We start from the raw sequence: 15,012 nt of genomic DNA on the forward strand, positions 1-15,012 counted from the left end.
TACTAGGTTCCTAATTATTGCGTTAGGATAGCCCAGTTTAATCCCAGGTTGTAATCCTATCATTGATGATACTTTGAATTTATCGAATGTTGGTTGTTACGGAATGATCAACAATTTGAGAATTGGGTTTCTATGGAAAATGTAAGCGCTTTCACAAAGATTCTTTGGTTTAAAAAAAAAAAAAAAAAGTCACTCGTCATGGATTTTGAGGGTTTTTTTTTTCTCAAAATATGAAACTAATTTTAAAATTTTAATTTTTAAAAAGATAACTTCAATTGTTGTTATAAAAAGTAATTTTTTTAAAAATATTTATTTTCCTCACAAATACAAAAATGTCTGTGATGTCAATATTACACTTTATCCCAAACCTTCATTTTGCCGCCACGGGAGTTCAACAGCAACCAAGGCCGCCTCCAATGGCGACGGTGCCAACCTACGGCCTTCGTTGGCTGAACTCCGGCAGGCCATGGATGCAGAATTTCCGCAGGTCCTCTATTCTCTCCTCTGCAATTCCTGCAATTCAGGATTCAGAGGAATCGCAGTTCGACAGTCCAAAACCTAAGACTCAATCCTACTTTCCAAAGCGAGGTCAGACCTTGGAGCTCGTCTGCGAATCCCTGGCTTTCAAAGGAAAGGGCCTGTGCAAGGTGGCTGACACTGGCTTCGTTGTGCTCTGCGACCGTGCACTCCCCGGTGAACGCTTCGTTGGCCGCGTCACTCGCAAGAAAGGGAACTACGCCGAGGTTAGGTGGAATCGTTGATTGTTAGTTCCCAGTTTGTTTTCTGTTTGGTTTCTGAGAAAATTGCGCAAAGGAGTGGAAAGTAGCATTTTGAAATCTCGTATTTATGGTGAAAATATTGCTGGCGGTTTTCTTTCTTATGTTAGGTTGTTTTTACTTTTTAGTTTCTGTTTGGTTGCTGAGAAATTCATGTGCTATGGAAATGAAGTTTGAATATTGTGTGTTTTAGGTGTTTTATCAATAATGAGAAGAATCCCTTCGAACTGACCCAAGCAGTTGCAGTTGTAGATGTTTTTGTTTTTCAGAAAAGATTATATCTTTTATTTTTCCAGCATTTTCTTGGAAACCAAAGCCTCATTATCCTTGTGATTCTCAGAAACCGAACAGTGAATTTTGTAAACCCTCTTTTATTTTTATTCCCGACTCTGAGGGCTTGGATGGTTTGGTTTTGAAATGGGCAGGTGACTAAGGTGGAGACAATATCTCCTCACTGGGACATTGTGGATGCCCCATGTGAATATGCTTCAAATTGTGGAGGTTGTAAGACACAAAATTTATCATATGAGGCCCAGGTCAGAGCAAAGGAACAGCAAGTCCAGGAGTTGGTGATACATGTTGGAAAGTTTTCTGATAAAGATCCTGAATTCTCTAGTATCATGAAGCCAATTGTTCCTTGCGATGTTCAATTTCATTACAGGAATAAGGTTAGCAAAGAAAGCAAACTTGCTCCCTGCTGTTGCATTGTTTCAGTTCCATTGTGAAATAATTAATTTCTATTCTTTTCAAAGACTTCAGTATCCAGTAGTTAGTCATTCCTATGTAATGTGCTTAGGACAATCTTGGAAATGATTGTGGTAAAGATGCTTTCAGTCTGTGGCTACTTCTGTTAATAGTACCTCCATTAGAATCACTTTTAAGTAGAATCACTTAGTGTTTGAATATAAACCAAAAAAGTGTTTTGTATCATGTTATATGATAAAGAAGTGATTTTTGGAAGTAGCACCTATTGAGTAATCATTTGGGAATCACTGAAGTGATTTTCTAGATTCTTAAAAGTGATTTTCAAAATTTTTCCAAACACCTAATGGCTCTAAAGAAGTGCTTCCAAGCCAAAATCACTATCAAACAGGTTCTTGGTATCAGATAGTGTAAGTAAGGGTTAGATAAAAAACAAACTTGGACACTATGCCATGCAAAGAATCCACTTCAAAATTATAAAATATGGTCATACATATCTCAATAAATCTATCTTTGGCCTTAAAATTATAATTTGATCTTCAAAACTTTAGTTCTGGACATGATATTTAACTGCCACCTTATCATCATAAAATCTGCCAGCCTCTTTCCTGAAAAGTTGTTTCTAGATAACATGCTATAGGAAAATGTGGGTAACCTTCAAATGTGGAGAAGCATTAAATGTCAAAGATATGATTGTTACACCAACACTTGCCCAAAGTTTTCAAAACAATAATCTCTAGCTAAAAAATTCTCTCCCAATTGACTTTTTCCCATATCATGGACGTAAAAGATCTTTTATTTTTTTAGTTATCCAATAAAAAAAAAAATGGGGACATCAAAATAAAAGATGGAAAAAATAATAATTATTGATTTCCTGTTTCTGCAGATGGAGTTCTCTTTTGCTACCCAAAAATGGTTACCTAGAGAACTGTTACACGAGAAGGAAGATGGTGCCAGTGGTTATGCACTGGGACTGCATGCCCCTGGCTTTTTTGATAAGGTTCTGAATGTCAACAAATGCTTATTGCAAAGTGAGCCAGCCAATACGGTATGCTATTTTTTATTTATCTTGTTTAAACCTGTATGTTGTTAGCCATTGACAAAGTCCCCAATTTATTATTGACTAAAACTGTATGTTAGGTCAACTTACTTGTTTGCAACATCTTACTTGCTCTGTACCATTGAAATCAAGCACCCTATCTTTAGCTTTCCTTTAGATTGATAGTGGCCTTCCTTATTTGCATGGCACACAATATTTAAAGTTAAAAGATACAATTTAAGCTGTTGAGCTAAATTTAACTTAAGGAAGGGAAGGGTAAACTAAAGTTCCCTTAAAAGAGTTATGATAAAAATTATTTTTTAAAGTTCTCAAGCAGTTTTTCTCTGCATTGTTTAAAAGATGCTTTGGATATCTATTGTGTTGTTTACGATTGCTTTTCTTTCCATTCATGGAGAAGTTACATTTTTTTCTTTGCAAGTTCTTAAAACAATTGGTTTTAGTGAAAATTCCAAAGATGCTTTGATGTGCATTGCAGAGTACTTATTCTTTTCTGTTGTTTGCCTTTGAGGTTTAATGGGAACTGCTTCACCCATATTTATCTTCCAAAACTAAGTCTTGCTTCTAAACCATTGTATCACATAATACAAACAAACCTTGTTATCATTCTTGGATGCAATCATACCAGCATTAATGCACTGAATCCCATCCGAGCCTTGTTATCATTACATACATCAGTTTCTATCTAATGAAGTTAATAGTGTGGCCCAGTTTGTTACATTGTTTAATCTTGATGATGGCCCGTGGCTAAATTTAAGAGTGCTAGATATATGATAAGAATCATTCTCTTATTTATTTATTTTTTAGAAAAGCCCTCAAACTTTAATAATTATTAGCTGTAATTTCTAAAGGTCTATCCAAATAGATCGTATTATAAGATCTGATCTCCCAAGCATGATATGAATCATATGATATATAAGTTTGTGGTTTCTATGCATCAGCATTGTCTGGCTGGTTGGTTCATTTGGACATAGAGATGTCCTAATTTTTCTAAGCTACTTTGACTATGCAATTTTTTTGCAGCTTATCTAATTGTATTTTACTAATATTCACAGCTCTGTTACTCTGTTCTATGGCTATTGGCAGTGTACATGAGTTATATTCTGAGTTTGCTCTACCTGCCTATTTGAGTCATGTTTCTGATCCATAGGTTCTCGCAGCTATTCAAGAATGTTGGAGAGATCCACAATTCGGCCTATCTCCATATAATGTTCATTCTCATGATGGATTTCTTAAGCATCTGGTACTAAGAACGGGCAGGTACTCAGAGTTCTACAAATTTCTTCTATTGTTAGCTTTAGTGCTTTATGGCTCCTATGAACGTCCAGTCTAGTGAGACTTATAGTCATAGTTGTACACAGAAGACACCCCTGCATTACCTTTCAAAAGAAACAAACCTATGTACTATGTTAACCCCTCTTCAATTTGTTGTGCTTTGGTGAAATCCAAATTTTGGGTCATCCATGAATGGAGGGAAAAGGGGGAAAAAAGGCCCTTTTCCTTGTTAAATTATGCACAAATGTGCAAAGATATTTTTTCATTTGGAGGCTGCATTTTTATGGTTAAACAGTTAAAGGAAAATCTTCTTGATGGCTAGATGTTCTTCTTGATGGCTAGACATGCTTCTTGATGGCTTGACATGCTTCAAGAAGTCCTTATTTATTTATTTATTTATTTGTTTCTGTTTGCATGCACACACCTGACACCCAACTCACAGCATTCAGTCCTTTCACCCACCTCTTTCTACCTCTTAAATCATGTGTTTGTTTCTTCTTTAACCTCTTATTGGGGGTTGCCAAAACTTTCATGGTATACCATATTTTTCCCTATGATATTCTGAACTATTGTTTGGATTACAAGCGCCTGACATAACCTTTTCCTTTTCAGGGATATCAAGACCGGTCTACCTGAACTTATGGTTAATTTTGTAACTTCATCTTACAAGCCAGAGCTGCTGAAGCCCCTTGTTGAAAAGATTTCAGCTATTCCTGAAGTGGTTTGTATGACCAAATCCTATTTTATATATTTAAAGTCAAATTAGTTTTTTTATCCATGTATTCCCCAGTCCTAATCAACTTTTAACATCAGATATAGCTTTTGTGCTTTCTCCCTTACACAGTGATTCAACTTAATGAGGCATTTCTACAAGCTAAATTGCCCCTCTAAATGATAGTTTTGGTTACCATGTTAAGGGTTTGGAGTAGGAAAAACAATGCTGATTAATTTCAATCCCTCAATATTATGTAGTGGTATGTACTACTAGTTGTTTTTTGGCCATTTCAAACTGTGCATCTTACTATAATTTTTAAGAAATTCTTCACTTGTAGCTTCTTTGATACAGAGGTGTTAGTGAAGATCTCATTATTTAATGCTTAAATTATATTTGCACTTTATTTTATCTGTTCCCTTCTCTAAAAACATAATGTCACTGAATTATCTTCCAATGGTCATTTCATGCAATCAATTACTCTTTTTTTATTTTTTGTTTTTTATTTCTTTTTTTTATGGTTGACAGGTAAGCATTGTAAACAACATAAATACTTCTGTTGGTAGTACATCTGTTGGTGAGCAGGAATACATTTTGCATGGGAAGTCTGCGATCACTGAAATCTTGAGAGGGCTCACATTTCAAATTTCAGCCAATTCCTTTTTCCAAACAAATACACATCAGGTATGCTGCATGATGAAATTGAATGTACTGTCAGCTCATGCTGGTTTTGATATTCTGTCCCTATAGTCTCTCACTTTAGTTTCCTATCTAGCTTTTTGGATGTTCCTTGATAGCAAATTCTAAGACTTTATAATGTTCAGGCAGAGGTGCTGTATAAACTTATAGAAGATTGTGCTGGTCTTAGAGGTGACGGCTCTGAAATTGTTCTTGACCTGTTTTGTGGAACTGGAACCATTGGTCTAACACTTTCCAGAAGGTGAATGTTTTGTAATTGTTCAGTTTAGTTAATTTTTATCAATCTGACTTTGAATGCCTCTTGCTTTCACTTTATCAGGGTAAGGCATGTTTATGGCTATGAAGTAGTGGCTCAAGCTGTTTCAGATGCTCGTCGGAATGCCAAGCTGAATGGTATCTGTAATGCCACATTTATTGAAGGGGATCTTAATAAAATTGGTGAAAACTTTGGCAAGGATTTCCCTAAGCCTGATGTGGTCATTTCAGGTGATCTTCTCTATCAGATGCCTGCTTCCATAATCTTTTAGAAATGTTAATTTCATGCTCTTCTAGAAACTGCATTTTGTTGTTCTCTTAAGGCATATTATACTTAGATGCTAGTTCATAGTGTCCAAAGAAAGCATCAATTGAGAGTAGAGGGGTTTGAACATTTGGATTTTAGGGTGGTGGCAATGAGTTGCTCACCTAAGACCTACCTTCATTATTTATTTATTTCTGTAAAAGTAGGAGCCATGACATCCTGAGTTCAGTCTTGGGGTTGTGTTCATGAACTGACCTAAAACTCAGTAGCTTCATATCCCGAATCCCATTTTAATTAGGATATAAACATTGGGCCTCTTAACTTTGTTCTAATGAAAAAATCTTGCAGATCCAAACCGCCCAGGCATGCATATGAAGCTGATTAAATTTCTTCTAAAGCTCAAGGCGCCACGCATTGTTTACGTCTCATGTAATCCTGCCACATGTGCACGCGACCTTGATTACCTTTGTCATGGTGTGGTATGTATCTGTCTTCTCTATTGGCAGTTCTTATCTCCATAGCTTCATCGTTTAAGCCGGTGAGAACTTAATGTAGGTGGAGCAAAATATTGAAGGATGTTACAAACTGAAAAGCTTACAGCCTGTGGACATGTTCCCGCACACTCCACATATTGAGTGTGTTTGCCTGTTGGAGCTTCGTTGACCTTGCTTGTTACCAAGCGCCAAGGTTAAGAGGCTCGTACCCATTATTTGATGTGAATTTGTCGTATTTCTTTGATGATTTTTTTTTCCTGAACAAAATTTTAAATGTTTTTCCCAGAATGGCCCAAGCTCAGCCGCAGAAGGTAGCTCTGGTGGGAAGAAGACTCAGAATAAAGAAGCATAGGCTGCTTGTATTTTGGTACAACACAATTTTTTGAGATGAGTAATGGCTGTATGTTGCTGAGAACAATGGCAATAACATTATTTTTGTAGCTTTGAAATAGGCTTGTACATCATATAACATTATGAAGAATTTGCTGAAGTTGATATTCTAATTTGTTTGGACACAAATATGGAATAAAGAGCTGAAATGAAACAAGTCATATTTCGGAATATTAGCCTGTTCGAAAGTAATTTTAGGAATTGCTTTTAAAATTTTTAATACTTAAAATTTTTAAAACTTAAAATTTTTTATGATTTAAGTATTAAAAAGGTTAAAAATATTTTCTAGAATCAAGTTTATTAAGACATGATTTCTTGGAACAACAACCATTTGTCTTTTAGGTTATATTTGGTTTTCGGGAAAATTTGAAAGAAATGAAATAAAAAGGAAAAGTGGAAAGAAGTAAAAGACAAGGAAAATAAAAATTAAATTTAAAATTAATAAATTATTTTTATATGTATCTTCAAATTTATTTTATTTATTCTCTCATGTATTATATAAATATTAAATAATTTAAAAATGCATAATTTTCTAATAAAATTTTAATTTTATTTAATTTTCTTTTCTATTTTGGGAAAATTATTTAGCATTTTGTTTCCTTCCCTTCCTTGGCAATTCACCTGGGAATTCAACATCAAGCATCAAAATGCCAAACTTTCAACATCATATAAATGTTAAAGCTTTCCAGGTGTCATTAAACGAGTGATCCCAACCCTAACAAGTGTCATATGTCAATCAACCAAACTATCTTAATGTAGACGTCTACTCCTAGATTTTTGTTGCTTTTTGGCTTGAGCATAAGCTTGTCATTACATCTAAGCTCTCCATACGCCGGCTCCAAAACAGGTGGAAATTTTAGTTAAACGAGTATCGTGTCAATATGAAATTAAGCCACGTATTTTCAATATTTGAAGAATAAAAATAAATTTAAATAGAAAAAAAAATCATAAAGTGATGAGAAAAAAATTAAATGAATTAAAAATGGTAATAAATTTCAAGTATGATAGAATTTTATTGAAAAGGTTTATGAATAGTAGGGTTTAAACACGACGAACCCAACGTGTATATTTTTCCTTTTTTTTTTTTTTTATAGATTTTAATTAAATATAAATAGGTCTATTTAAAATTTGTGTCGATTGTATAATTTTTTTAATAAATATGTAATTTTTGGATCAACTTGTATAACATAAATCTGACCTATTTAATAATCTTGTTATTAACCTAATTATATTTTTAAACCATTTCATCCATCTCATTTTAAATTTGTTTTTAAATAAATATGTCAATTAAAATATAAATATGTTTAATTGAGATGATAATTATATAAACATGTATAACACTTAACTCAACTTAATTATTAAATAGGAAAGTCTGGTTATTAAATAAGTTATACGACGTATTACTTGTTTAATAATTAGATAGAATTTTGATTTACATTTTCGACATGATTATTGTTGATGTCGGGTTTAGGTCAAGTTATATAGTAGAATATCTAAGTATATAAATATGAAACTCGCTGCAAGAGGAGCCCTTGTCACTCATTTAGGCCATTTAGGCTTTTTAAAAAGATATAGGCACAAGTCAAGTAGAGTAATTTAGGCAATAAAAATTAGTTAGAGATATTTGAAATCAACTAATAAAGGGAATTCCACAAACCCTATATAAACATTAAACACCCCATATTTAGTACTTCTAATGCAAGTTCTAAAATGTGTTCTTGTAGATTTCTGGGCAAGTAAATATTTTTGTCTTGTATAATCCACCGTCTTCTGTAACTTTCAGAGTCTTTCATATATTATAATATTTCTGGGACTTCCACAAACTTTAGATACAGGCCGCCACATTCCACATTTCTCTTGCAAATTCTAGAAAGTGTTTTGAACTCTCCAGTTCCTTAGCCTTTGGGTTTCCTTATATATGCCTATGGGTTGGATGAACTTCTGAAGGATTTGACAGTCTTATTTGAAGGCAATATTTAACTGAAAATCAGTTAAAATTGGGCAGATTTTAGCTTAGAAAGATAAAACATAAACTTGTGGTTCTAAATATGAACACACAACCATGTGACAGATTGGGTTACAGTTTCTATCTCAATCCCATATCTGCTATTGGGGTCCACAAAAAGTGGCTTCAATATGGCCCTCCAGTGGTGTTGGTGGGTCACAGTGACCTTTGGAGTAGTGGATGGGGAAGGGGATAGGTACAAGATCGCTATGCCCTCAACACCTTCAAAGTTCTATCCATTTGGGCCCTACACTAAACTCCACTTTTCCCTTTTATATTATATGTTCTTTTTCCTTCTAATTTTTATTCTGGTTTTTTGGGTTACAGATCCTGTGTGAATACTAAACTGAATGCAACCCTGATTTCTGGTGAATTTATTTTATCATACTTTTCGTGTCTTTTGCTCCTGAGTAGGCAGTTTTGGTCAGATTACTTCATTTGTTGCTTTTCTTTGTGGCTTAGATCTTGGCATTAAGTTTGAGTAGGTCGGTTGATTTTGGATTCTTGGTGTTTTCTCTGGTTCTTTTGGTTTTTTCCTCAAAAATTTGATTTCTGAGTTGGGTTTTTGGTACTCAAAAGTTTTACAGTTACATGTGTTCTTGGTGTGGGGTTTCAAATTTCAGCCAAAGGATTTGCATTTTTGAGGTGGGTTAAATTTGGTTACTTGTAAATTTTTTTCCCTTCACATAATCAATTTTGTTGTAGGGAGTTTGCTGGGTTGAGCTAAAAACTCTGTTTATGAAATGGGGTGATTTGAGGTAATCCTGAAATTATATTGTCTTTGAATTCCATTGGATGAGGGAGGACTGGATATCTTAATTTGTGTTAGTGGAGTTGGTTGGAAAGAATTTGAAGATACCATTCTTCAGTGAGTTTGGTGTAGTATTTTCTTTCTAGAGGTGGGTATAGGTGTGGAAAGGAAAGATGAAAAAAGGAAAAGATGAGGGAAAGGTGATGAGTCCATTGTTCCCTAGGCTTCATGTTAATGATGCAGAGAAAGGAGGGCCAAGGGCACCTCCAAGGAACAAGATGGCTCTCTATGAACAACTTTCAGTTCCGAAGGTTCCTTCAAGATCAACAGTCATCTTACCTCTTCTACCCAATAACAGCGGCAGCTTGGTGCCTTCAGCCCCATCCACCCAGGTGAATTGAAGAATTCATTTTTTGCTCATAAAGGTGTTTGATTAGTATATATGCAATGACTATGGCTTCTGTTCCAACTCCATGATTTATAACTATATTTTTCTATGGTCTAGGATTTAGATATATATCTCACATTTATGTTGGTTAACTGCCTGAGTGCCTGTACAAGAATGGCACCTAGACAATGGATGGCTTCAGTTTGCCTGGTTCTTTGCAAATAAGATTTGGGATGGTTAATCTTCCTATTCCTTTATAATCAATTTATTACCAAGGTTTTTCTTTTGCTTCTTCTTGTTCCTTATTTGTAACTTAGACACTTAGTTTATAGCCGGCAAGTTTCACTGCTTCAGTGTTTTGCAGTTTCAATGGATTATGTTGTTTCTTTCCTTAGTTTCTGTCATGGACTGTTGTGAGTGGCCATTGTTCAGGGTGCAACCAAATGGAAATTTTTTTGTCATGGCACCCTTTTTTTTATTGCCTTTTCTTTACCATATGGTATGACAGTTGACATAGTGTTGCATGAGTAATGCCAAGATAGGGTGGTAATTTGTAAAGGACCTTCATAACATGATATTTGTTTATAGTTTCTTGCCTTTCTGAAACTTTTGAGGTCTTGTAGAAAAATTTGGTGGAGGTTTCATTACTCTGCAAGCATATCAATTTCATTAAGTATGTTTATATTATTTTTGAAGTTCAGGAAATGTTGATTTTTGTGATGTTTTCTTTGTAATTTGGATTGTAGGGTAGTGGGCATGAGAGAAATGTGGTTACTCCATTTTGCTACACCCCTACAAGTGCTCATTCGGATGAGAATCATCATTTTCATTCTTCAAGTGGAGTAAATATGAGCTTTGAGTTGACTAATCTTGAACAGAAATCTGGGACATTCTATCATATTCCAAATGTCACAGGGCAGTTACCATTACAAGCCAATTGCAGTTATTCTCAACCACATTCACTCTCCAAACTGAAAAATCACAGAGGTGAGGATGATTCTGAAGTTCCAACCTTTTGCCAATCAGGTATAATTCCAGATTATTATAATGCTCCTCAGAATATGAATAAGGAAAGAGCCACCTGCTTAGACCTAAACTCTTCAGTGCAACTTGAATCTGCTTGTGGAAAGCATCAGAGAAACCTAAATGTGTCTCATTCTAGAGAGAGTATTTCAGCAACCGCATCTTCAGGTTTGTTAACTAGAGATGAGATTTTTGAACCATCGAAGCGAGCACGGACATCTTTAACCAAAGAAAATAAGAGGAATGTGGTGGTCGATACAAACAGATTGGAGGATATTCATGATTCACTTCATCAAGGATCTATGACTCTTCCAGAAAATACTGATTTGCCAAATCCTTCCAAGGCTGTAGGAGGTGGATACGTTTCCACATCTCCCAAACCATCACTTTTAGATGGTCATAGAAGAAGTGGTGGGCTTGAACATGAACTTGAAGAACAAAAAGAATCTGAGTCTTTACAAATGGGAAGCATTGACAGGAATTGTCATGTCTCTAATGCCAACATGGTGGGATCTATGTTGGGTTTTGACATTTCCCCTGATGATGTTGTAGGAATTATTGGTCACAAACATTTCTGGAAAACAAGGAATGCAATTGTCAAGTAAGTATCTGTGTGGTTATTCTAATGTATATTTGCTATCCCTATATCTGCCTTTATAACAGATATTAGATATTTTATTTTGTTTGTTTGTTTGTCTGAAAATATCTTGAATTTTGGTTGTCTGTAGAAAAGTTTAATACTTTTTTATGCTTGTTGCTATTGACAATTACAATAGCCTGATGGATCTTATGAGAAAAAAATATCAAGCTTTTCAAATATATTTCATATTGCTGTAAAAACTGAATAAAAGATTTGAGTGAGCGTTTCTTTTCTGCATAACTTTTTTTTTGATAGGCAAATAAGAATCAGTATTTAAAGCATGTAATAGGAGACACACCACAAAGTGCACACGATGCATACCATATACACCTAATCTATGTGAGAAGAGAATAAACAAAAAGGCACCTTCTCTAGTAGTAGACACCCCTCAAAAAGAAAAAAAGAAAATGGTATCTCTAGTAGTAGCTTTGCTCCTTTAAAATTATGTTAGTCTTTGATCCAAGTCCCATGTTGCTATTTCAGTCAACAAAGAGTATTTGCAGTTCAAGTATTCGAGTTGCATAGACTAATAAAGGTATGCCGGTTTACCTAGTTAAGTTGCTTTGTCGTTTTTGAAGAGGAGATTTTTTACTTATTTTTATTCTGTTCCTTTTTCTTCCTTTAATAATGCTTGTGGAAAGAGAATTACATCACTTGATAATGAAACAGGTGCAAAGATTAATTGCTGGATCGCCAGAAGGGCAGCTTGATAATAACCTTTATCTAGCCGAACCTGCATCTTCTACAAAGAAATTGCCTTCAGAATCCCCCACAAAGAAATTGCCTTCAGAAAGTGTTCAACAACTACCATCCCAGATTGCTGATCCAAAAAATGGTTCTCAGAAGCAAGACTCTAACAATGAAGGTGCAGTCAAGGATGCAGTTGGGAACCCTCCTTTTGCTTCTCCAGTGGATGTCGACAAAATCTATGCTGCTCAACAAACAAATCAGAGGCCTCTTGAAAACCAGCCACCAGTATCTATGGCTACTGATACACAACCAACTTCGTGGTGTTTCCACCCATCACAGGGAAATCAGTGGTTAGTTCCAGTGATGTCTCCATCAGAAGGACTTATTTACAAGCCCTATGCAGGTCAATGCTCTCCAACTCCAAGGTTAATGTCTCCCTTTTATGGCAACTATAGGCCAGTAAACTTAACTGTAATGGGGGGAGACTTTTTTAACACAACCTATGGTATTCCAATCTCTCTTCAACAAGGAATTGAGATTGTTCCCAGTAATCCTTTTCTGGGTCAGACCTACTTTCCACCATATGGCAAGCCACTTGTGAACCCATCTACTTCTGGTTCTGCTGTTGAACAGATGAACCTATCTGTTGGAGATCAATCAAGCAGGCCGAACAATCATGTATCAGTAGGGGATATTAATGCCACTGTACAGTCTGTGCATTATCAAAGCTTAGGTAACATGCCAAGCCAAAAGAGTGGAGGGATCTTAGGTTGTTTTGGGAAGTTTCAGGCCTCCAAAAGTAGTGAGTTACAGGTTAGTACAGCCAGTACTCCCTCAAAGAGAGCACAAGCAGATGCACTTCCTCTTTTTCCTGTGGCACCAAAAATTCAGGAATCTGATCAACTTGACCAAATTCATGGAAATGAGAAGCAAACACGGGCAATCAAAGTAGTACCACACAAGCATAAATCAGCTAGTGAATCAGCAGCCCGGATTTTTCGCTCTATACAAGAAGAAAGAAATCAGTATGATTAGTTTACCCTATCTAAATTAACTTGTTTTCAGTGAGACGACAAGTGGAAAACAACCATATTTTTGAACATTATTAGATGCTTGATGTTTGATGTTTTAGAGTTTGCATCCAACTGTTCTGATCACATTTTACATCTTAATATATTTCTATAACTTCAAGAAATTGAATGTTTTTCCTTGTTATTTTATTCACCTTTCTTTCATTTATATTATACACTTGATGCACCTCTTTGCTGATTTTTCTTTTAAGAAATACTAAAAGGTTTTGATACACAATGCAGGAGAAGTACTCAAGGTGACAACTACTAAAACATGACCAGTATTGTGGACGAGCAATGCAGAAGGCACATGTAAGTTAGTCTAACTTGTCTATGGATATTGAGGAGAATAGCAAGGGGTGAAAAGAGGGATAGAAGCCGTGTGTTTTGTAGTCATTGTCCTTTTCGTTCGTAACTGTGCCTCTGCCCTCTTTTTTCAAAATAAAAGCTGAAAGGAAAGAACATGCGACAACTAAAATGCTGTAAATATGCTGAAATGCTTGTGCAACCTTCCAATATGCTGCTCAATGACGTTCACTGGACCACAAGACGTTGTGGCAGTACTATGTAAAAAGAGTTTTGATTGTACATTTTGTTGTAGCATAAGTATGAATAATTGTACAGATTCCCCCTCTAGCAAACATTTCAGAAGTTAACAAACCCGACAAAGGAAATTTTCACCATGTAAAATGTAAATGAGAAGTTGTTTTCACTGTTCATTCACACGTATGTCTTTCTCCAATTTCCTTTTGATGATGTTCACTCACCTAAATACAGCAGTTTTGTCTGCCAAACCTGTGAATATAGAGCATTGGAAGTATCTTGGTAACTTATTCACCTGTTTGCTCTTCTTGTCCTGAAAGTTCTCTTCCCTTGTTCCATATCATTGTTACCTTCTTTATACTTGCAAATGGATTCAATACAGTGATGGGAAATAAAACATTGGTGAGGGAATATGGGTAAATCCTACTTGCAGATGGAGGAATTAGTAAATGGGATGTCTGTTCAAAGATTTGCCTAAATTAGACAAAAACAGCTCATGGTAAACTCTCTTTGCATTAGCAGGTGTTATCTTGTAGACAGAGCTCAATAAGTCATAAAAGCAAATATTGGTGAGATTTGAAGTGATGACTTCCTAGGTCATGGGCAATTTTCTTTAGATTTGGAGATGTTTTCCTTGTAGATGAGCTTAATAAATGGGAAAAAATAAATATTGGTGAGGTTCCAAATCATGATTTCTTCTTATCTTACTAAAGGTGGTACCTAGCTCATTGATAAATTTGTTTACTCTTATAAATGTTCTTCTTAGTGAGGTTGGAAGTCATGACTTCCTAGCTTATTAGAAGTACCTAGCTTATTGATAACCCTTTTTATTAAAAATAAATAACATTTGGCTAGAATTAATGAGATTCTCCTAATTCGACCAGATCATTATGAGTAGGACTTTAACCATAACATAGCCGACAAATCCAAGATGTTTTCTTACAAGTAAAAGGGGAACTCATAATTTCTTAGCTCACTCAAAGTAATTTTACATGAAGAACATTTAAGTTGGTGAGTTCGCTAGAGGTACCTAGCCCTAGCCCATGGATAACTTTTTTTACATTTGTGGATGTTGTCGATGTATGCAAACTACCAAAACAAAAAAAGTTTCATGAGGCTTCTTTAGGTTGTTAGTTGTTATCCTTAGGCCATGTTTGGAATGTTAAAATAGGGGATGAGAGTGAAAAGTCAATTTCATTCTTATTTATCAATGTGTTTGAATTATTTTTTAGAATGTGAATAAGAATAAAAAATTCTTCGCAATGGAAATCAAATCC

At 35.1% G+C, this 15,012-nt stretch overlaps 2 protein-coding genes across 3 annotated transcripts; both read left to right on the forward strand.

Annotated features, from left to right (window-relative positions):
* The first annotated feature begins 314 nt into the window (after positions 1 to 314).
* Positions 315 to 6,796, forward strand: LOC100261689 (uncharacterized). The gene is made up of 11 exons (XM_002276475.4): positions 315 to 743; positions 1,202 to 1,444; positions 2,365 to 2,526; positions 3,686 to 3,795; positions 4,423 to 4,531; positions 5,051 to 5,206; positions 5,347 to 5,462; positions 5,541 to 5,707; positions 6,090 to 6,220; positions 6,297 to 6,428; positions 6,522 to 6,796. Exons 1-10 carry the CDS (start codon positions 333 to 335, stop codon positions 6,402 to 6,404), a joined length of 1,713 nt encoding a protein of 570 aa, XP_002276511.3. The 5' UTR covers positions 315 to 332; the 3' UTR covers positions 6,405 to 6,428; positions 6,522 to 6,796.
* A 1,541-nt stretch (positions 6,797 to 8,337) lies between these two features.
* On the forward strand, positions 8,338 to 13,915 carry LOC100256592 (protein EARLY FLOWERING 3). Of its 2 annotated transcripts, XM_002276508.5 has the most exons (5): positions 8,338 to 9,773; positions 10,516 to 11,393; positions 11,916 to 11,967; positions 12,102 to 13,147; positions 13,436 to 13,915. In XM_002276508.5, the coding sequence occupies exons 1-5, from the start codon at positions 9,555 to 9,557 to the stop codon at positions 13,461 to 13,463; spliced, it is 2,223 nt and encodes a 740-aa protein (XP_002276544.3). In that variant the 5' UTR covers positions 8,338 to 9,554; the 3' UTR covers positions 13,464 to 13,915. The 2 variants fall into 2 exon arrangements, with proteins under 2 accessions (XP_002276544.3, XP_059595444.1); XM_059739461.1 differs by having other exon boundaries at positions 8,796 to 9,773; positions 12,102 to 13,915.
* Positions 13,916 to 15,012: the final 1,097 nt, after the last annotated feature.

The sequence above is a fragment of the Vitis vinifera genome, chromosome 9 (assembly GCF_030704535.1).
Source record: "Vitis vinifera cultivar Pinot Noir 40024 chromosome 9, ASM3070453v1".
NCBI classification, from domain to species: domain Eukaryota; kingdom Viridiplantae; phylum Streptophyta; class Magnoliopsida; order Vitales; family Vitaceae; genus Vitis; species Vitis vinifera.